Raw genomic sequence first — 24,656 nt, forward strand, 5'->3', positions numbered from 1 at the left:
AATCAGCCTGTCAGAGGTTAAGGAAAATTATTGCTATGTTCCTGTTTGAGGATTGGTACAAGATATACCAGTGTTCATCAGTAAAAAAATGTATGACTTTAAGCCAGATCATAATTTTAGCCACAAGTTGATAAGTGCACTCATCCACAGGTTGAAAAGCTGTATTTAGATTTCCTGTAGCTTTAGAATTTGAAGAAGGGAAGGTGGTGTATGGTAAACCCGTCAAAATTGGGAGATATAAAAGTACCCTGTAAAAAAACAAAAATAAAAACAAACAAATCATCTCATTTAGTTTTGTCTAGATTCACAAATAGCATGCTTATTTTTCCAGTGCAATGTCATTAAGAACTGGTACCCATTTTATAAAAAGCTTGTCACTAGAAAACTGGGTATAGGTTCAAATCGGTCCTAAGGCAGGGAATTTGTGGATTCCCTCAGTCTTGCTGCTTGCTTGGTGTTGGTGACAATAAGCGGTCAGTGATGCTCACAAAGCCATTAATCCAGTCTAACATTCGTTGAAAACCACTTATCTTTCACTAATATGAGCACACATCTGTGCATTATGTGTGGGGAAAGTTCATCAATAAGTTACCAAAGGTCAAGGGATTACCGCATGCACTTCAATTTCTTGATGGGTGTCACATCAAAGTATTAACATCAAGTTCACAAAATCAGTTTTATATGTATACATAAATATTTATAAACTTCTTATATATTTATATTGAAACTTTGACTCATATTGGTATTGGCAGCCTTGTATTCCGGGATTCAGCTGAATTCTTACAAAGTGAATCTATAGGAATCATTTAGATTCTGGTAAAAATAAAAGTCTTGGACACTCAGAACACAGTAAAGACTATATCTACAGCCAGACAACTGATAGGCCAATGGCTTAAACTTTTGACAGCACTAATGCCTGGGACCAGCATAATGGATGTTATGTATATTAGTCCCAGCTAATACGTAGGCTAAGAGGATGATATTTTAAAAATTCGCACAAAAAAACACCACCTGTAACTTTCAAAAAATAATTCAACACAGTTTTGTTAATAAGTTGTAGATTTGTTCACATTGTTCTTATCATTAACAAGTTTGTTTAATACTGAATTATGTGAGTGCCTTGTGCTTGAGAAGTTAGGCTGTGTTTGAGAAGCTGTTGTCCACAGTTATCGCCCCTGTTTCCTGAGACCCGAGGAAGGCGAGCGGTGTGTTTGAATTATCTGTGTTGACATTCTTCATGGTTGAGAAGTCATCAAGTGGTTGCTAATGTAAGCATTCGTATCTAAGGAGCTGGTTTAAGTTGTGATAATGTCGTGAAGTTCTGTTTTTTTTTTGACATAACCCTTAAAAAGTTCTTATTACTTGATGGTAAACTTTGAAGAATAACGTAACAACAACAACATACTTTATGAGTCCTTCGTGCTGTCAGGTTTGACTTCAGTGTCACGTCATTCATACTCCATAAAGAATTAAACGATATGGTTTGAATTTTGCTGTGCCAAACGAGTTAATGGGAGTATCTCAATTTTTGCTTTAAATGTTCCAAATGTATTTTGATTATTTCATGACTAACGGACTGCGTGCGTTTAATCTTGATACGATTAACTTCTGTAATAATTATTACATGTAATATTTATGTCAAGATTCCAGGCACAAAGCGCCACGCCCATATGGACATATTTGGTGGGATTAATATATGATTATGTACATCATATAGTCATCACTCTATAGGCCTATTGAAAATGTGAAAAGTACTGATGGTTGAGTGATCAGACTAGGTTACATGTAGGTTACATGCTTGTGTTCTCACAAGCACTGCTTAAGTGACAAGATGTAAGCATCCCCTAGCAGCCATTTGGCACGACCGAGTCCTAGAATGATGCAATTCTCTTGTAGTTCTCCGGCTACCTTGCACCTCAGACTTTTGTTTCCTGCGAAAGCACAGACCTGAGTGCTATATTTTCGAAAGTAACATTGGTGATGAATTGTTGCCCCCTTATCAGACTGCCTGCCTGCCTCAAACATCAACATACCACATTAAAAGCAACACTGAGCCTTGATTTGGTGTTAAGTTAATTTGTGCCGCAGTCCCTAATCTGCTCATACATTCCACAATAATTGATCATGCAAGTGATGACTATGTAGGATATTTGCCCATTATTTGTTGATTTTGTGTTCCTTGCAGTTCACCCTCTTACGGTCTTAGGTTCACAGCTGTTAGGTGCAGGCAAACATAAAAATAAATGCTGTCTCTAGGAGTACAGATAGATGGTACAGAATCACAGTTGATTTGAAAATACCACTACCTCTACAACCAAAGTATTTGTGGTGAAATGATCTTGTGTTGGATGTGCTACATTGTTACTTTATGAATTCCATTGCTGGTATTAAAAGTACTCTTACATAACAAGAAGTTATTTCCTCTCAAAGCCATTGCTGTGAGTGTCGAAACAACTCTTAATACCCATGAGGAGAAGGTGGTTTGCTAATGATCACCAACATTTTCCCAATTGGTGAATAAAACACCTCTGTCAGTATGATCCAACATAAACCCCACCTTAGAATTCACTTTTTTTCTTCTTCCTTTTCGAAAAAAAAAAATTAAAATATTTGTATGCATGGATAGGTCTACTCTGAATTACCTCCCCTGTCACATGACAGCATTATTATGATATGATGCGAGATTAGTTTTTTAAGCCATGAAGCTGTGAGAAGTGGAATCTCTCAGATTGAGGTATGCCTGTGCCGTATATAGGTCTAGGTTATGTCACAACAACTATTTTCTAGCCAACAAAATTTGAGAAAACATGACATCAGCTATTCAGTGGCAGAAATGTCTAGAGGTCTGAAATCAAGTCAATGATTGTATATTTTGATAGAAATGAGATTTTTGACAGAGTTTGCCAGAACTACCTGCTGTACATGTAGCCTACAAACATGTACATGCATTTAATTAGCCTGTTTTCTAGGGGATTTAAATTTTCTCTGAATGGCTGAAACAATACATGATGTTTCTATTGTGCACTCCAAATGAGTTCAGAAAATTAAAATTGTTCTTCAAAAAGTTGATACATCTTCAACTAGCTTAGGCCACTTTAACTTTGAAATGCGCCATTAGCCATTGATTATGACAGGTGCCATCTAACAACAGCTTACTCCTAAAAATGCTCTAGGGAAGTAATCAGTTGCGGTCCTATTGCACTATAAAATGTCTGAACAAGTAAGATTAGTTTTCAGCAGACTTGAGTGTATGTGTTGATCCTGTAATAGTAGTCCTGAATGTTGACTCAAGACTCTCCGCTTTCAGATTTTCGTGACACAAGCTAAAGACGAATTATTTTCTTAAATTTGCATTTAGGATAAGCCTACGGAAGGATTTGTTGAAGTGTCTGCATTAGTTTGTTCACTTATAAAATATTGTCAGGTGTTTTTGTGCCCGTAGGTATCTTTATGCACCTTGTGGATATGGTACAGATAAAATCGCACTTTGTCACACTGACTCCTTTTACATTCAGTACTTTTAATCAAGGGATCACAAATTTTACCCAAAGAATCACACATGAATCTATTACGCCTACTTAATGTTTGACTTGGTTTGTCTTGTCAGTAATTACTTCCAGGTGATGTTTGAAAACGAAGACACAATCACGTTCACGTATAAATGTTAATAAACGTTGTGACAAGGACATGTCAAAATGTAATGCGTAAAATGAAAAAGGAAAAAAAAAGGTGGGGGGGGTGGGGGTGCGCTAAACTGCTGATGAGGCACTGTGCATGTATAAAAAATACCTCATGTAGTGGAGTCAAATGGATTTTATCATCAGTCATACATCGGTATTAACTGAAGCGTACCATGAACACAACAGATGACAGCCATATGGACCTGTCTATGATTTTTCTGAACCACGAATCCCCTGTCAGCTATATATTTGTGGATAACACATGGCACATACATATAGCAGTAATTGGATACCTTTTTCAAATTAATAAATCAGGTGTGTTCTGTTTTAGAGCAGAATTCTTTTGTCCCAAACCTCTGCTGTTCTCTGCTTATTATGTTCTCTTGTTACCAGTCACCATAGCAACGCGTCATTAGAACTTGCACAGGTAGCTGGTGGTCAAGGATAAATCTGTTACCATGGCAGCTGCATGTTGAACTTCAGATTTACTGGTCACTGTTAAGAAATGTATTACATCCAACTAGCCCATCATGTCAAAAGACCACAGATTGGGACCACTGAGTGATGGTGTAAATCTGGATCATATTGATTTTGAAGTTAAAAGTTATCCTGCAGTTATGTTTACAGTGCATGAATCTTTCTTCCGGTGTCTGGATTATCATACATGTTAGCCTCTTCACAGCACTCTAGGCTCTTCACTGGGCTCTTGTGTAAAGTATGTAGAATCTAATTAAGGATAGGATGATTAGTGCTGAGGCTAGGCACAGTATAACAGGTGTGGCTACAGACAAGTGACATACAGGTAAAAATGTCAGAATGGTGCAGGTAATCTCTGTGCAGGTAAAATGCTTTTGCATTATGAATGCTAAGGTATATGAGGTGTGTGTTCAGGAGAAGCATGTTACAGTTGCTACAATTTTTATTTAAATATTAAGAAAGTGATTTATTGGCTTCTGAGTATTAAAAAATGCATTTGAAGAAACACTAGTCATATTTAATTGCATGATTTAAACATTTGTATACATGTATGTATTTTTTCATACATTTCATTTGAATATTAATGTTGTGTTCAGTGTTTGAAATGCATTTTAAGTGCATTTTAATTATGTTTATATTGTGCAAATTGTTAACTTTGCTGTTTTTAATTATTTTACATGATGGAATTGTGACCAATCACAATAATACATGTATTTTATTTATTTCTATTCCAGAATTAAATTTTGAAGTTATATATAATTTTTTTTCCAAACAAGAATATTGAAGATTTTAATATTTGAGTTGTAGTTGTTATATTTGCAACACTCGCATGTTTTAAACTATACTTACATGTATCTATAGTTTGTGTTAATCTGCACTGCCATTGATCTTTTCAACATGTTTATATGCATACAATATTTGGAGGTTAGGTATGAAATTAGAAAAGCTTTTGTGGGTGCACTGATCTGCAAAATGGCTGCACAGGTAAACATTTTGGATGCACTGGCTAAAAAAGTGTGAGCATATATACGCACTCATGCACCTTTAATTTTGATCCTTGATTAACATTTATTTACCTTACTTAGTACCTGCCCAGTTCAGGTGTGCATTTAGTGATAAGACCATTCCATACCTGTCCAAGTGTACAAGACATTAGGTATCTTAGTCTGGTCTTAGTCAAAAATCAATTAGACTTATTGATAGGGATTATTGATTCTACACACAGAGGACTTGTGGGTGGTTTCACATTAAAAACATGCTAATGCACATACCTGGTAGACCGTAAGTAGTTTTATAGGTTATAGTCATATGCATTTTCACACTGTGTAAGTTTGTGACTTTTTCGCAACTGGCAATGCTTTACCTGTAGGAGACTGATTGACATACATAAAGGTGAGTACAGATTTAGCTTTTCAATTTTTTCTTGCAATTATCTATATATATGAATGAAGACTATATTATTCTGCAGGGTAGTGTTCAATCAAATCAGTGTAAACATATTTGATATACTTGTAAGCAAATATGAGTATTTCAAATATACACCGTGATGATCGAATTTTGATAATAAAAACATATTTTAGTCTCCATTCACTAAAACATTATACACGAACGTGAAGTTTGATAAATCGAAAGGTTTGATTTCATTTTACACTGCACATTTTATTAAATGGAGACAGTAGAGTAATAACTTGTTTTCTCCATAAAATTACATGTAATTTCAAAAGGAGTTATGGAGAAATGAGACACAGTAGGCTACATGTATGTTTTTAGGCTATGTCATTGCACATGTCACTGCATTGAACCAGTCATGTCATTATGGTGTAATCAGCACCCATGTGTGAGCTGAGACCACCCAGCCTAATGGATGACAATTAGTCAAGCCTAATTAACTGTATTGTATACTTAGGCCCCTAAAAGGGTTACCTTACACCCTCAGTCTGCCATACTGGGACTCTAAAGATTAAACTCTGCTCATTCACGTACCTGGCAGATACCTGTGATATACCTGCCCAACTACAGGTGTAGTGCCAACTCCCAGCCTTGTTATCCAGTTTGCTCCTGTCCTTAACTCGTTAACATAGTTAACAGCTGCGAAGCACAGTCTGAATTCCCACTAGGGGAATTCTATGAAGACAGCATGGGGCAATCACCTTGCCAGGGTGAGGAAATTTAATGGTGGTTTTTATCCTGAACATTCTGTACATGTGTCTACAAATGTATTTTTGCACATTTAACATTTAACAGCTCACATGGGGGGCTTGTTCATGTTTAATAGTCTGCAGTTGTGAGCATGGATCTCTTCTACTTCAACATTTCAAGAAACATGTAGCAGGTCATTAACCTCTGTCCACCAGCATATGTAGGCTACACGTTACATTTTATTCAGTGTGTAATTACATGTGTTGCCAATAATTTATTTGAATATTCTGAAAAGTGGTAACAACATGTACATTGTACTTGGAGGCTTCTCAGGTAAATGTACGGTAGGTGGCACAGTAAGCATTTGCAGTCATTGGTAGAGTATGTGTTTACAATGTTTAATTTGTACATCATCATGAGATTACAATAATTTTTACAGTATGTTTTCTTTATGTACACTTGTATCTATCCATAAGGCTGACCACCATCATATACATGTATAAAGTGAGAAATTCCTGAGTGTTAAACAACAATGGGTATATAATTCTGTGTACTTTGTGTTCATGTACGGAGAGAATGATGATCTATTTTATTATTAGATATGCAATAAATATATTCCTGGAAAAATTTTTGTATAGGTCATTTTCATGAATCTCCACAAAATGAATGTGTGAGTGATGTCTTCTGTAAAAACACATACTGTATTTCACCAACAGTTTCATATGTAAAAATGCACTTTCAGAAGGGCATATAGGCTTTAAAATGATATGTTTGATGTCAACACTTAAACTTTTGGTAATAAGGAATTAATGAAAATTCAGAAAATCAGTCAGAATCAGTTAAAATGTGTCACTTTAAAAATGAAAAACTTCAAGTGAAATACATATACAGTCTGTGAGAATATTAATATCCTAAATGCAGTCTTCTCTTGTACATTGAATTACAGAGTTGGCAGTCCACCTGTGATGGTTGGAGCTTATGAGGTGTGCGTTCTGCTGAACCTAATGTTTGATACACCTTCTCACAGTTCCTTGATGACAGCCCAGCCTGGCCAGCATGAACCTCCTGTCCTCTGAAGGATGCCAATCTGACCTCTGACCTCAGCATGGAATCCTTCAGCAGCAGCTATCACCATAACAAAAGCATCAACGGGGCTCCACTGGGGCGTATCGTCATGATGGGACCCAAAATCCTTTACGGGAAACGTGAGTACTCCTCAGCGTCTGAAGCCCTCGAAGATTACATCTGTGAGTTTGAAGGCAGTGGGAGGAAACTGAAGTTCAGCTACTCACAGCGGAGTAAAAAAGATGTCCTTGACTTGCTGACAACTGGGTTGTCTCCAAGTGTTTATGACGGCACTCGTCGGGTTAACGGGGTGTCTGAAGACGACACTAGAGGCTCTGTTCCACAAGATCCAAATCGTTCAGCGATGAGTCTTGGAAATAGACTGAGTCTGCGAGATCTTCAAAGCAGTAGTACGCTCACAGGCAATCTCAGCAGGCTAGACATTTCCCGAGCCAGCATTGAAGAGTCCTTTCGTAGGATGAAGGAAGTCGACGATGCATTTAAAGGTAAACTGTGTATATACATGGCATGTACATTTATATTTTTTTTCAACTGGTGTCATTACTTTTGTTTCATCTGCAATTTTATGTGTGGCATTTCTTGGGCCGTTTTGACTGACATCTTGATAATTCGGAAATCACTGTGACCCAAAAACAAAATTAAAATGAAAAAACAAAACAACATTGAAAGAGCAATGAAATGCACATGCAAGTAGCGTATATTTATTTTTTATGGACATAAAAACATGGGTAGTTATTATCATCTGCATGTAGTTTGAATAAACTGAAACATGTTGAATGCATATGTTTAATTGTCATCAAGTGTGTTAATCACAAAACTGAGAGTAATTGAAATCGGATCTTGAGTATCGTAAAAGGACCAACTGGGTTTGTATGAACTGAATTAAATGGATTTATCTCTAAACGCTGTCAATATGTGGGTCAGTTCTGAAGTAGTAACATAGTTCCCATGTTTTTGCAGTGGCTCACACATTGAACCAGTCCCATGATGTGTTGAGGAAGGTGGAAGAAGACAGGCTGTCTGACATAGGGGAATCCCCTTCCAGGTGTGACATGCGGTCTCTGGCCACCGAGAGTCTCATCAGTGTCAACCCCTACCCATTCAGCAATGGCGTCCCTGAGGTAACAGCTGTACCACAGAACCCAGAGCCTCAACGGAGAGGTCACATTTATTCCTACAGGACCCCACGGTCGCGTTCACATACAGTATCTGGGGTCAACTTTACTCAGGCCAACAACAAGTTTGTCGGTGAAACAAATGGTGCTTTTAAGAATGAGGCTGCTTTCGGGAGCACTAGTTATGGAGCCACACGTCCTCACAGTGGACAAGGGAGACAACTCTCTGCAGACAAACAGCTTTTTCCCACTTCCAGGTACAGAAGCAGATCGGCCTCACCTAATGTGGACAGAAGTAAGTATAACCCAAAGACAGGGAGTCGACAGGCACCCAGCTGGCTGGAGGATCTGGATAGCTCACGAGACAGTCGGCTGAGTGCTGCTGAGAATCCGAGGGCGCCCTCTGGTGCCAGGAGGACCCCAAGCTGGATAGAGGATATTGTAGGGTCCACAGCATCATCGGTGACTGACATCAAACATGTGCCAGTGTCATCTGACAATCTGTCAGTCGGGTCAGGATGCTCCACAGTAAATGACTCAAAGAGCTCTAGCTCTTGCATGGCCCCAGTGCTTTATGTGTCTGACCTCAACATTGGGGCAGGGTCAGAGGTCAGGCAAGCTGAAAAGCGCAGGCCTGCCAGTGCTCAAATTCACACGTCTACGCCTTCAAAACCAAGGGGTGCTAGAAATGATGTTTCAGCAAAAATTGGTTTGGCGAATGGCCTTCCCGATCGATTTCGAATTCCTTCTGACTCCCTGGATGGAAAAACTGTCAGCTCAATTTCTTTCTCAAATGCTAGGCTAGCGAGGAGTTTAGACAACACAACAGACTTGCGAGTTAACTGTGCTGAAAATGAGGACAGGATAGGCAAAATGCTGAAGGAGTTAGATGTGATCAAGACAAAGCTTAAGTCTTCCAGTGAGGACGCCACCAGTTGCCTAAGGGAGATAACTATAGATCAAAGAGCAGATAACTTCACAGAGACTCCAGAAATTTCCTCAAGCCAGGAGCCAGGCAAGGCTGACCGTCGTTTGCTTGACAAGGACAGCCCAGCTGTTAGCTCCTACCTCCAGGGAAATGAGCAAGGTAAACATAGTAAAGTGTCAAATCAATACTAAACTCAATAACTTGCAACCCATCAATATTAATGCAGGGAAGGTCATGTTAAAACAGGGAAGACATGTGAAACCTCTTGGGTGTACTCAGCAAACAAAATTATACATGCACATGTTTGGAGCAGTGCCGATGGCAGATGATAATAGCATGAAGTGGGTAATAGTTTGCATTATAGAATCAGTGGTTTGGGTGGGAGGTAGATTGACTAGAATCATGTTGTCGATCTGTGTAAATACATGTACACCTGTCTGTCATGCTGGATGTAAGCAATTTTAAATCTGATTTGAATATTTCACGTTTTCTGGAGTATGCGTACATGTATATGGACATGGACTTATTCAGTTTCAATATTAAGACTCTTTTCTTATTTGATTTACAAATATGAACAGATCCATGCACAAGTACAGGACAAGCACTGACAATATGGTTTCTTTACCTTCCCTGCCTAACAGTATAACACAGATGATAGTATAAGGAGGAGTCTAAGTACAGCCAAACAGAAATTAATTGACCATTGACCCTAATGAATGACATTTTTTCCCCTGGAAACCTAATTAACACCTACTTATTTTGCAGGTATTGTGTGTGTTCCTGTGTGATGTCTGTCAGGTGGCAGTTTGCAAACTTGCAGTTTGTTTGTCTGCATTGATGATATTTGTAGCAGGCAAATATTATTACAGCCTTTATTGATTATAACAACAGTTGTGAGATAATTTGAATGTGCATGTAAATAAAGTACTGGCCTGTGTCCTTAAAAAAAAACTTCATTCCCTGGGTCAGCATGACATGGTAAATGAAGGTTTTGTATGATGGACAAATGGAATAGTGCGCCTATATTCATTTGCATTATCTCTCTTGACAAGTCATTTACAGTGAAAAATCACAAATAGAATACATGTATATATGGAGAAACATTTACAAGCGTACAGTTTTAAGCAACCATCAGGAAGATGAAATCAATAATGTTGACATGTAGTGTATACATGTGCCACTCTCAATGTTCGCTTTACATCACTGCCACCACTAGCAAATATTGAAGAGAAATCTTGAGCAACGCCTATGGCACTGGGGTCATGGTGGTGAGGCAGCAGGTGATGTCAGAAAACACGAAAGCTCTGTTTCAAGCTGTTGCTTTTAGTAATGCTTTTTATACATTCATTCCCAGTACCGATATCTTAAATATGCACCACATGATTCCAGTCAACACCTGCAACAATTTTATTGATGAATGCTGATAAAATAGTTCTGCACAAGGACACCAGTGATGAGGGTAAGCCTAAATTAGCCTACATGTATCACACTGGTTCCAAAGGTCAAGCTTGTCTGGTGGTGGCAGTAATGTAAAGCAAGCACAGAGAGCGGCACACGCATTGCAGGGAACATATAAATTAGAGTTACCGCCTAGGGTTGAGGTGTTCAAGCTAGATGATCAGCCAGAGACGACCAAGACTGGGTGGTCATCTGGCTTGACACCGAAACCAAAGGCGGTGACTGACTTACACAGTGGTTTCATTGTTTGGCAAGAGTCATTTGTTTCATGAAATTGCCAAAGTCGGATGAATTTTTCTAAAGGGTTATTAAAATTCACCTTAGTTACTATGTATGTATGTGACGCTCATGTATAGGCTTGTAAAACTATGCATTTGACCAGGATATTAGTGATATTGATGTGGTCTTATATGAAGCTCTTAAGATGTTATCCATTACACATAGTGCAATGACAAAATACACCACATATGTTTACTGCATATTATCATTTATGTTCACATTAACCAGCTTGGTAAGTTTTTCGAACAGATGTACCCAATAAGTTAACTTATGTTAGATTTAAAGAAGGATGCAAATTTCTGTGTTTATATAGCCTTCAATCAGTTTTTACCAGCAGAGCTTGACCTGTTGAGGGACTCAAGGTAAATGATATTTCTCAACAGGACAATTTCTCTGAACAGATACCCAAAAAATCCTCAGCAGTGTAGTGTGTACTGCTTTAAATAAATAACTTTCTGCAGATACATGAAACAACTCATTTAGAAGCTTTAATATATATTTTCTGATTATTGCAAATAACAAATTTGCTTAAAAAATAAATACAGTAGCTTGTAAAATTTAATCTGCTGTAATGTAAATGGAAACAGGTTTGTCTTTAGTTGTTTTGAATAGTTGGGACAAAGTACATTATTCTTGACGCGGTGGTCTTGTTGAAAAGTGTCAGTATCGAGAAAAGATAGAATGATGGTATGATGATGGCCTTACCTGGCTTCCATAGAAGGGTGTAACGTGATGACCTTTTTAGTGCTTATACTAGCAGTAGCAAACGAGGAATACCCAATAGCTCAGATGGCAGGGAGGTGGACTTCAGACATAGAGATCCGATTTCAAATCCCCATGAGTGAAGCAATCAATTGTTAAATGGAATCTGCGAAATTAGTATGTCACTTGAACACCTGGTATACATCACTTGAACACCTGGAATACATCACTTGAACACCCAGCACGTCACTTGAACGCCTGTCATCCGCTAGCTGACTGGAGATGCAGGATGAATGACCCACGACAAACAATGGAACCAGTGTGTAAAAAAAAACCTGGTCTCATGATATATGTATATAACCAATATAATGTGAAAAATTTCCAAGCAAGCAATATTTAGCTTGGTACAAAGCAAATAAATAAATGTATGAACATTTCATCTAACTGGGGCCTCTGCAGGCTCATGGTTAACATGACTTAGGACCATCTCAACAATAAGATTCTTGTGTTCAAGTCCAGCTCAAGCTGGCCTCCTCTCTTGTCACCCCTGGGGATCTGCGCGTTTTCCTCCCACCATAATGCTAGTCGCTGTCATTCTATAAGTGAAATGTTCTAAATGTACAACATGAAATACAAATAAAATAAATCTAATAGTACTTACTACATGTCTATGTCTTTTAGATCCACACATGTTGGCCGTGAGCCATGACCCCTGTTCCAGCCCATCATCCGGCGTGACAGATGAGATTCTCCAAGGGGACAGGCCCTGGGAGAGAGCTCCTGTGTCAGTGTGAGTGCTCAGCCTGCATTAACCACACCATGGTATTGGGGCTAGTCAGTTGAGAATAAAAGCCTTCTGCTCTTATGTCGTAAATTATTATACTTGTCCACGATATGGATGGGTTCAGTCTTAGACTCTCAGACAGGGAATCATTGAGATTCTTCTACCTGCAGTGTTCTTGGAACCTTGGTGGTTAACAGTGCTCAGGTGGTGGTTTTATAGATGTTTTTACAGGACATTTGTTAGACTCTGCTGGCATTCCACCATTATTTTTGATCACACTAAGCTTGTTCAGCAGATGAAATGTGTGAGTCAGCATATTAAGAGAAAGTTTGTCAGTTAATTACCAAGGACTGGTGGTTTAATCTGAATCCTTGCTTTCCTCTGCCATTAAATGTTTTTCTTTAAAAAACAATCTATTAAATAAATATTATACATGCTGTGTACATGTATATTTAGCTTCAGTTGGCTGCTGTTTAGTGTATTTGGATGTTTGTGTTCAATGGCTGTGAAGCTGGCAAGAGTGTGTTGATGAAGTCATTATTTCCTCTTGTCTCTGCCCAGCTCCGTAAGCTGTACATGTATATCTTGAAAACTGTGATAAGTTTAGTGTGAAATAGTTCTGTAAATTTTAAAGCACTCTTCAAACAAACATGAAATATCCACAAATTAAAAATCACATGATAAATTGTTTTCACAGTTTATAAAGCATATAGATAAAGCGTTTGTTTTGTAAAACAGAAGGCAAACTGATTTGACTTTTTCAAATATGTTCTGTGGAATGTACTTTCTTAAATACAGTTAATTTGTTTAGAGAACTTTAAATGAGTTATTACTTCTTCACGGTGTTTGTGAGACTTGATGGATTTGTTAGTTTACTGGGCTGTGTCATTTACCTGGATTTTATAATTAAGTTGTTTCTTTACCATGTTATTTGTCAGACTTAATTGAGTTGTTACTTTTATAATCCCATTTGCCTGACTTAATCAAGTTGTTACTTTAATACACTGTGTGCCTTTAAATTTGTCAGACTTTTATTGGAGTTTACATGTAGCTTTATTATGTTCTTTGTCAGAATGAAAAGCTCATTCGGTGATGGAGATACAAGGGTGTGTGGTGCTTCACGACCAGGTGTCATTGGAGATTTTCTTAATGACTGTCTTAACGAGAAAAACAAACAAGCCACTCAGGTAAGACCAAAATTCAAATTATTAAATCACTATAGTATTGAAGTTTTTGCTTTTGCAATCATCTTTTTTTTTTCCCCCAATATGCCCTCGTTTACTTCTCATCCGTACACTTGATCTTAATTGTATAAATAAGACAAGACAAGCATAAAAGAAATAAAGAAATGAATCATTTGAAATCATCAGTGATTTATATGAGCATGTACATGTTAAAGCCCATGTAGATTGAAATTTCATCTGAAGCACAAATGTATGGTTGATTTAGTGCATATTTCATGCCAACAGTCGGTGCACATTGTACTCCGCAGTGCAGGTTTATTTTGATCAAAAAGATTCTCTGAGGGGAAACATTTTTATAGTGTTCTATGTGCTGTATACACATACACTGTGTACATGTATGTATGCTATTAAAAACAGAATGGTCCAGTAGATAAGGTTACAGAGTTGATGTTCTACAGTATTAAATGCGTCTGTGTGCACACTAGTCCCATCCGGACTGAAGTCTTTACTTGGATGGTACATGCAGGCAAAGGATGATTGTTCAAGATAAACCATGTAGGTGTATAAAGACTGATCAGCCGATCTTTCCATCTGATTCCATCGTACAGAAAGTCTGCAACAATATCATAATGACTTCTTTATTTGGCGAGTGTATGCTTAATATGCAGTGTGTATCCAAATTATTCTAATGAAAAAGTAAAAAATGATTTTTGAGCAGGCATATTTTTACATACGATTTATTGCAGCAGAGATGGAATATGCTGGAATGCATGATTTTTTTAAAAATGGTTCATTCTTTTGTGCACACTCAAGAAGACATTCGTTTAAACTACTCAAATAAAAAAAAAATCATCTCGTTGATAGAATCTAGGAAAATGCCATGCTGTAATTAAGTATTAAATACCTTCATTTCCAACTGATTTTTCAAGATTTAACATAATTAAATTTTGGGGGGTAAAAGCAAGCGGCGAGGTCACGTTTGATTTCATTTTGGTGGCTTAATTCATTTATGTATACAAGTACGGGCTTAAACATAACAGTGAAATTTGCATTTTAACACTGCATTTATACATTTACATTTGTTAAAGTAGAATTGTTCTACTTAGTTGGGGTTTTTTTTGTGAATTTCGTTTTCATGAGGTTCTAATCAGTGTAAAAATACACTGGATTCTTGCAGATAAAGCACTGGGACTCCCTGTTGTGTCCATTCAAGTACATATATGTGTGTTATTTCCCATCTAATTAGCTTGCCAGTACAAACTAAGGAGAGGTTTTGTGAAAGGGTGATCAGATGTTGTCCATGGTAGTGTTAGTGTCCAGTGTAGTTAAAGGTTTTGGTCAATCCTAGGGTTGCAGTGGCCAACCATACATGTACGTGTAGTACACAGATAGCCAGTCATCAGTAGCGATTTGCATATCAAAGACGAAGGAAGTTTTTTTTACCTCATAGCTCAACATTTCCTCAGCCATTCACAGGGATACAGTTTGCCACTCATAGTACATGGCTTGCCAAATGCAGTTTGCTGTTTGCATTTCAGAGACCTCTGCAGTAATTTTGTGCACGAACTCCCAACAGTATCTGTTACCACTGCAATGATTTACAACTACATAATATACAAAGTCACTGCTCTGCAACCCTAATTTTGTAATAATTTTGGCCTTTCTTGTTGATTTAATTTTAAAATCTTGGCTGTCTAATTAGAGAATAATATCTGTGTATGACAGTGTCAGTCGTTCTACTTTATGTTGGTTTAGAGGTCAAGATTTGAAAGTATCACATGACGTGAATTATACAGTTTTACGAACTGCTCAATCAGGCGAGGTCCCGGTATTCTCTGAATGCCTTGTTCTAATGTACTGGTTACAATTCGGTAATATTCTCATTTCCCATCTAATTGTAATCTGTTGATGGCACATGGTTACAATCCGGTAATGTTCTCATTTCTCATCTCAATCTCATTTCCCACCTCAAGTCCAGTTCATGCTGGCTTCCTCTCCAGTCATACAAGACCTGCCGATGGTCATGGGTTTCCCCCACTTTACCCCCACCATACTGGCCACCGTGGTATAAGTGAAATATTCTCAAGTATGCCGTAAAACACCAATCAAATAAATAAATGAATCATTTCCTGTCTAATTGTAATCTGTTGATAGCACATGGTTACAATCCGGTAATGTTCTCATTTCTTATCTAATTGTAATCTGTTGATAGCACATGGTTACAATCCAGTAATGTTCTCAGGATTATGCGACATGTGGAATTCAGCTCATGGCAAACGATTGTGGGTTTGCGGGTGTTGGCGCTAGGACGAGGAGGTCTCAGTGGGCACATTCGTCCGTCAGCTCACTACAACTCGCCCGGTGGAACGTTATTGATGCGTTTGCGGACCTGTTCCGTGTTGAGCCGCCTAATGTGGAGTTCTAATCCGATCTCTGCTGGGCCCTGATCCAACCTTAAGTGAATTACAGCTAATGACTGGCCCCCAGGTAGTCTGTGTAACCCACTGTACATGGTGTATTATGTAAATGTAGATATCTGTAGTCGGTGGATGTGACTCAGTATCATAGCAGTTACATTAATGTTGGTTTTGCTTGTTCGTATACTGGTACATCTGTTTCTCTCAAACTTCATGGCATGCCAAAATTGATTTGCGCTCAACTGGTACATGTACATGTAGACTGTCTATATATCTATATGTAGCTTTTATGTTGGTAACAGTGATGCAGTTTTCTTTATCCTCTGAATATTCATTATGATATGCTGGAAAACATAAATAAATCATACACAATCAGTTATTAGGGGGACAGTGCATTTCCACTATTATCTTAAATAGCTATTAACATGTCATGAGACGTCATTTTAAATCAACATCAATAGTTACACACAAAAGATGGTGTTCCCATTGTAACAGCATTACAATGGATTACACAGGAAAACCTGTTCTTGTGTAATGTTTTTCTTCGTTTTTTGGGGGTTTTTTTGTTTTTTGTTAAAGAATGTGTTTTATGATATACGTAGCAAGGAAAGGTTAATGCCAAAGGGTAAAATTTTATTTTATTCTGTATGATTTTGGGAAAATTTCAAAGAACACAATCAGCCCTAATAAAACGTTAAGTCAGAACTCCGAACATTTAATAGTAGGCCACTGAATGGAGTGTAATTTTATTGTAGTGCTTCTTGGTTTAAACGGTCACCGTATTCAATGCATAATGTTGAAGGAACAAAGATAGACAGTCTGTTGTACATGTACGTGTATCTCACTACGCTGCCCAATTCAGGAAAACCTGGCTCATGCCAGTTCATATACAATTCCAGGCACCCTACGGTTTTTTTGTCAACACATTAGTATAAGCTATGGGTCAGCAGGTCAAGTATAAAAACAAACATTAGTCAGATTCGTGATTCGGTAGAAATGAAAAAGCTTTGTTCTGAATTGAGTCAGCCCAACCTTGAGCTCCTAGATGCCATCATCGGTACTAACAGTGCATGGGTCATTATTGTAGTACTGTACATGTATAGGCGCCTGGTGTGTGCACTGACCATTAATAATGTTAATCTGACTGATGGCTCTGGGGTTGGAACATAATGCATTACTTCCCAGTAATCCAGGCCAGCTGTATGTGTAAAATCTAATTGCCTTGCTGGGGCCTCTCCATGGTGTGCAGTGTTACTTTTGTCGAACCTGACAAGTCCATGACACAACCAGCTGGCTATTTTCTCCCATGCAGCCAGTTTCAAAATTACCTCTCAAATTTGCCTGCCAGGGAAATTGAACCATTTATGGCAATTGACCAACATTTTAGACCTTTAGCAGGCCGATTCCCTGCCTCAGGTCTGCTTTTGTGTAACATGTAAACGTCACCAATTATGTGAATCACCTACACACACAAATGTCACAACAGTGATGCCAATTTGTAGTGACCAAAATTAATTCTTATTATTGTCATATTTGTTAGGCAGAAAACTCGTGGTATATGCACCCCTAATGACTCCATGTCAGTCATTACCTGCTTGATAGTGGTTACTGTTATTTGCCAAACATCCTCCCACGATCATGCTGGCCATCGTCCTATAAGGGAAATAGTCTTGAGTATGTCATAAAACACCATTGAATTAAGTAAATAAATTAGTCAAACACAGCAGCAGCGAGTAGTAGAAAGGCAGAATGAAGACTGTAGAATTTACAAATGGTACCAGTATGCCAAAAAAAAAAACCCAGTAAGAATGAAAGAAAGTGTTACCGGGCAGTCAAACTAATATGTGGAGAATTAAATCCTTTAGTTTCCAAATGAAATGATTCAATTTGAATTTAGTGGGAGTGGTTTACAAATGATATGGAAAAGATAATAATGAAAGATCAGCGAAAGTATGCTGAGAATTGAACTCTTTAGTTTACGGATAAAATTTGATCTTTGAAAATACCTGTATTAGGTGTTTACTTCTCTCTTCTTCCCCCACAGAATCTATTGTTCTGTTCCGTGAAGCTGTCGCAGGACTTGGTTGCACCTGTTTTTGTGGTTAGGTGGTTTAAACCACATGGTATAGGTTAAAGGTTGTAGGCTAGTCAAGTATTAGTTTTTTTGAAGAGTCTTCATCCTTACCTGGTAGGCCCACTCTTGACACAAGTAGGCATTCGGTGATGGAAACATAAATAGCATCCCCTTATGCAGGTGTCATTATTATTATGGTACATTCTTTCATTCCTCCACAGCAGTCCTTGTTTCTGACAAGCTTTACATGTACAGTTCTTCATACAAACTACATATAAACCTGTTGTCATATCCATATGTATGTTGTTCCACATGTTCATCTATATCAGGAAAGAAAAGAAAAATTGCCATACGATTTTGAAGTCGGGGAGACTTTTGGCCTGAAAGGCCACCCTCCTTCCTCTGTTGTCATAACACTGAGTGGTGAGGGGAGTTCAAAACCTAGTGTCATTTCCCCTCATTCCAGTCAGATATGTTCAGTAAAATTAAATGTTGGTCAAAGTCCCAACTTATTGAAAATAAATGAAGACTTGAAATAGTATGTGTTGTATAAGAACTGGTATGGCATTGTTTATTTTGCATGCGTATATCTACTTTATGTGAATAATGTTCATATGTAATGCCTGGGTATTGAGTACAGTGTTGTGTATTTTGTGTTGTGACCTTTTTGGAATAGCCGTATTTTAAAGGTTTAAGATATTTTTGTTCTGGGATATATAATTCTGAATCTTCCTCTGCTGGAATCAGATTGTTACATGTAACTTCAGAGGGCAGTAAGTTATTGCATGTATTGGCTTCTATCATGAATTCACCACTTGGCTGTGCTCATGTAAAGAATACATTTAATGTTATGACAAGATTTTGACGCATGCATATCAAAGATAAAAAGATGTAAGTAAATGTAGCTGCCACATTGATAACATTTAATTTTTTCTGTATGTGGTTATTGATTCACTTTGCAGAAGTCAGCTTTCAGGAAAAGCTACATTTAGAGATATACAGTGTATTCAGGTTCCTATCTCATTGCTGTATTTGTAGAAAATGTCTTCAAATTTAAGAAGTTTTCAGATTTGAAATCAAAACATTTGCTAATACATTTTCTTTCGTCTCTCACTCAATACAAGACTGATACTTGTGCACCGAGTTATTGCTCATCGTATTTACATTTTGTTATCAGACTTCTTCACATGACACTCCGAATGCGAGATCTTTGGAAGATCTGAAGTCTGAGGAAACTCCAAGATCTCTGGAAGCATTCCAGACCTTAGGCCAAGGATCTCAACATCGATCTTTAGATGCATTGAAGGTTTTGAGCAGGGAATCTCAGCAGGGATTTACAGATGCCATGAAAATCTCAAGTGGGGAATCTCAACGGGGATCTAGGGATGCAGTGAAAATCCTGAGTGGAGAATCTCAACAGAGATCTACAGATGCAGTGAAGGTCCTGATTGGGGGATCTACAGATGGAGCGAAAATCCCAAGTAAGGAATCTGTGCAGGAATCTCCAGATGCAGGAAAAATAACGAGTAGGGAATCTCAACAATGTTCTATGGATTCCATAAAAATTCTCAGTGGGGGATCTCAACTGGGATCTATGGATGCCGTGAAAATCCTGAGTGGGGGATCTGAGAGTAGATCTAGGGAAGCTCTAAAAACTGTGGCATCCCATCCAGAAGCTACAGAAGCCCAGAAGACTTTGAGTGGGGGATCTCAACCAGGATCTATGGAAGCCCTGAAGAACATGTTGTTCAGATTACAATCTGAGGCTTCAACTACCCAGCAAGAAGGCTATGAAGAGAGAGATATGGCTGTACGGTGTAGAGATTTGGCAGTCCAGTGTATCCAGGTACTTTTTTGATTCCTTCAACATGTTTTCATTGATGTGACTTCTTCTTGTATTTAATGCTTTTATTTTGTATTTCTAATATTGAAAAAAAAAGTTTGTTCATGTGACTTCATCTAGAATTAATTGCTTTTATTTTAAATATCTAATTTTGAAAAAGATTTATGTGATATAAGCTAGTACTATGTAGTATAAAAGCAATTTATCATTGGAGGACATAATGCATTAAATTGGCTTGTAGGATTTACCCATTGTGTTGTCTAACCTATTTTGTTGTCTTACGACTAGCCGAGAATGCAAAAATGCAGTAGACTAGAAAACGTTTGTTTAACCCAAAATATCTTGACGACAAAACGCATTACGATGTTTGCTGTAAATAGCCTCTTTCATTAATGCCTAATGTCAAAATGACAAAATGGCTTCACCCAAATACATAACTGTACACCTGCGTTTAATACAGCTTGTCCTTAAATGATGAATTACATTATGACATGTATGATAGCTAAATGTTTTACTGCATTTTTAAGTCATTCAGAAACTGGTGCCCATTTTGCTACATGTACAGAGTCGGTGTGCTGTAATCAAATACGTGATAGAATCATTACTTATAGGCATGATTGTTTTCGTTAAGTAGGATGCTATTAGGGTCCGTAATTGGATGTTGTTCACCTCATTTGTTGCATTTTATTTGCGTAATCACTACATGTATGTCAGGCTATGTCAATTTACTGAAGGATCTTAAGTAGAGTAATTTAACAGACGGCAATAATCACACGTCTGACTTCAAATTACCCTTTCAGATTTAATAAGGGTCACACAGGTCAACAAGCCTGTGCGCCCTGACATTTTAAACAATGTTAAAAAAGATCATTACTAAGCTGTCAGTGTTGAACTTAATTTCCACGTAATTCCATTTCATCAATCATGTATATACCAATTACTCAAACTTGTGTCCGTAGTAGCTGATATTTTCTATTTTTTTATTGTTTTATGCTATACTCAAGAATATTTCACTTACACTTTCACTTGCATGAAGACATTTATGGTGGGATGAAACCAGGCAGAGCACAGGAGAAGCCCACAACCATCAGCAGGTTGCTGGCAGATCTCCGTAATATTTTTATCAGTCCCAATTACATACATTCTTCTGGTTTTCCTTCATCTGGTCCCAGTATATAGTTTTATAACCATTATTAGGGTTGTCTTGTTACCCTCAGGACAATATATTCATTAATATTTTCTTCTGGATTAAAGATATAAATTACAAGTGACAGTATTCATTATCTTCTGAAACTAAAAAGTTTAGGGGCTACAAGCTTATTTGCATGTATATTTATTTGTTTTCTTGTCAGTTGTATAATACAGTACTGTCAAGTGTTAGGACACACAAATATTGGTTCAGCCTCAGCCACAGATATGGAACCCTATCGATTTCTCAGCCTGCACTGACTGTGAGGGACTTGGTGCCAATAACTGAGGGACAACACTAATGTGGCCTTACATAAAGTTCAATTGAAATTCTTTTGCATTCCACCATCATGGCATACACGTTGAGCTTGCTTTGAGGGGTGAAAATCTGTGTCACATAGGAAAGTTTGTCAGTTGTTTACCAGAGGCCTTTGGTTTATTCATAGCACTCTGGATTCCTCCTTGGACATTTTCGATGTGAAACCGGCAGCCATTGCAGAAATAAAATTATTGAGTGATGCATTTAACCTTTTAAATACCAAGCAAATGAAGAAATGTATAACTGTAATTATTATAATTATTATTGCCAAAGTATTTTCACTAAAAGCAGAGTAACATACATGACTGACTTGCATATCTTGTAATAACATTGTACTGTTTTCTCTGTAGATATTGTATGTCATTTGTTTATAGATAGATGATGTGGATGATGTGATAGACCCAGACAGATTATCTGTGGCTGATGACTTTAACACGGGCCCAGGGGCAGAGTGTTTAGAGAGGTAAGAGGTCACTGAATGCTAAGGCTGATAGTGATTGATGTGAAGACATCATCTCATTGTTCTTTTATAACCACTAGAGTATGCATGTGACCTTACCACCCATAATATAAACAGACCAGTAACTTAACGGTGGTGTTGGAGGGGCCTCGCTGGCTCAGATGGTTGCAGTGCTGGTTGGCTGCGACTGTCAGGCCCTTCACCAGTGAGATGGCCTGTTTGAATCCAGCAACAACTTTGTATTGCCATATTTCAGGGGATAACCATCACTTATCTGAAATCATTCATTGAAGAAATGATGCCAGAGATTTTTGGCATAACAGCGGTCGGCAGAAATCCCATTCAATTTTTGCTATTATTTCAGAACAAATAATTACCTTTCCCAGAATATCGTCTGTGGATGTGTTATTATTCAGAATCTGTCATAAAGTTCATTAGATTTATATTGCGGGTCCCATTATAACTTTTTCACAATAAATGATATTAGAATCATGCTAACACTATAAATAGTACTAGTACATGTGTACTAGTCTGATATTTTCTATCATAGCCTCTTAGTCATTCAGTAATGAGCAGCATTTAGTGAAGTCTTTGACATGATATCTGTTGTTGTTACCGACAGACTGGAAATGATCACATTTCTGTCATGTATTCAGTTGTGACAGTACCAATGATGATATTGCATGTATTTGCTTAGGTGGAGGCAGAGACAGTTACTTTTGCTATGGTTTTGAACAGCAAAAAATGTACACTGTTCATCTCTCAATTCTCCTAGAACTTGTTATTTTTTCAAAGTGTTAACTTTTTGACAGGCTGTATGATGTGTATTATGATCATATTATAGTATAGCATCATAACAATGTTTGATCAAATTGTGAGCTTCTAAAACATTCATGAAAGCAAATTGTTTCCATGTTGCAGTGAAATAATCATTTTCTGTTCAGTCATCAAAAGCTGATTAATTAGATTATGTAGTATGGTTGTTCATCAGCATTGTCAAAAACTCACATGATTACAATTTGTCAAGAAGATCCAAAAAGTTGGGAAGGCCATGAAAAGTGTTGCTAAAGAATATGTTGATTTTTTTTACTTCAAATTGAGGCATGAAATATGGATGTGCTCAGGAAATCACAGTTGCATAGGCAGCCCTCAGTAATGAAGTAATAGTATTTGTTACACTCTTAAGCATGGATGTGTCTGATATATCCAGTCTTCCTCTGCACTACAGTAGTTCTTGTTTGGACACATAAAGTTGCAGGCTAGAAAGACAAAAAAAAGAGGGAGAAAAAAAATCAAGAAGAACGAAAGAAGATATGAACTAGGTATTTCAAGAATGAAATAGAGAGCCATAAATATGCAAGCGGAAAAAAATGTTTTATTGAAATATTGATTGACGGTTTCTCTTGCAGAGCCTTGGTTCATCTGTCACGTTTGAAGACCCTGGTTCAGAGTAGCGCATTTAACCCGGAGCCCAGAAACAAGTCAACTTTCAACGCCTTGCCTTCCAATCCGTAATGGGACATCTATCATGACTACAGCGAATGAAAACGTCTTCCATAGCAGAATTTATTGACTGGATTATAGATCTACCATCAGTAATAAATCACAATAGAAGAGATAGAAAAAAGGCATTTTGTCCATTTATCTAAGTAACTCCAGAGCAATCGTATTTTACTCTGTGGTAGGCGATACAGAAATTTTTTTTCCTTTCCTTGATCTGAATACTTCATAAGTAGTTTAGAGTTAAGTGAGCACGCCAGAGTCTCACGCCATATTTTCTATCTCCGGTTATAAAGAATGCATCTCCGACCTGTCAGATGCAGATCCTGACTGCCCAGATGCCTTAGTGGGATTTCGGTATAAGCAGTGGTATGATGTGCTGCCCCTTAAAGGTGTCCTGTGGCGTATTATACACTCTATGCCACAAAGTTTGACAGGTACACGTGCTTCTACCAATATGTGATAGTTTATCCTGCCCCCAGGATCACGAAGCCCTCTCAGATCTAGTCTTACCTTGTGCCATTATTCAAGGTCTTAGATTTGTCATTAAATTATGATTTTTCAATTTAGTAGTGTTGGTGTGCGATATCTCTTAATATTAAAATAAAACTTTCTATGTATACTCAAAATTTTAGTGCAGTAAAAAGTTTTGAATTTAAGACTTTGTCTGACTTAGGTTTAAGACAACTCCTGGGTCCTGGGTCATGGTGTGTGTTGTTTCCTTGCCCCTTCTATGATTTGGCTGCAGTCGTACATGTGAACTGTTCTTCCCTATTTAAACACTTCTAACAACACAAATAGGTGAGTGTATGAAGCACCCCGATTAATTGAAGATTAGTTTATAAATCATTCACTGATATGATTTCATAATATTTGTAAATTAACCTTAAAAGATACAAAAAATGGGTTTTCGATGTTCCGTGTAAAAATCATTCAAATATATGCTTATTACAAATATTGTCCAGAAACTCCTTATTCGTGGGGCCTAAGTGACAATAAGCCATCGACATCGATTATGGGATC

General features: G+C 37.6%; 1 protein-coding gene across 1 annotated transcript; it reads left to right on the forward strand.

The window, feature by feature from the left end:
• The first annotated feature begins 1,187 nt into the window (after positions 1–1,187).
• On the forward strand, positions 1,188–24,224 carry LOC135472753 (uncharacterized). The gene is made up of 8 exons (XM_064752415.1): positions 1,188–1,268; positions 7,243–7,867; positions 8,343–9,584; positions 12,546–12,654; positions 13,721–13,835; positions 19,501–20,169; positions 22,048–22,136; positions 23,543–24,224. Exons 2-8 carry the CDS (start codon positions 7,402–7,404, stop codon positions 23,646–23,648), a joined length of 2,796 nt encoding a protein of 931 aa, XP_064608485.1. The 5' UTR covers positions 1,188–1,268; positions 7,243–7,401; the 3' UTR covers positions 23,649–24,224.
• Positions 24,225–24,656: the final 432 nt, after the last annotated feature.

Source organism: Liolophura sinensis, chromosome 8 (assembly GCF_032854445.1).
Source record: "Liolophura sinensis isolate JHLJ2023 chromosome 8, CUHK_Ljap_v2, whole genome shotgun sequence".
Classification (NCBI taxonomy): domain Eukaryota; kingdom Metazoa; phylum Mollusca; class Polyplacophora; order Chitonida; family Chitonidae; genus Liolophura; species Liolophura sinensis.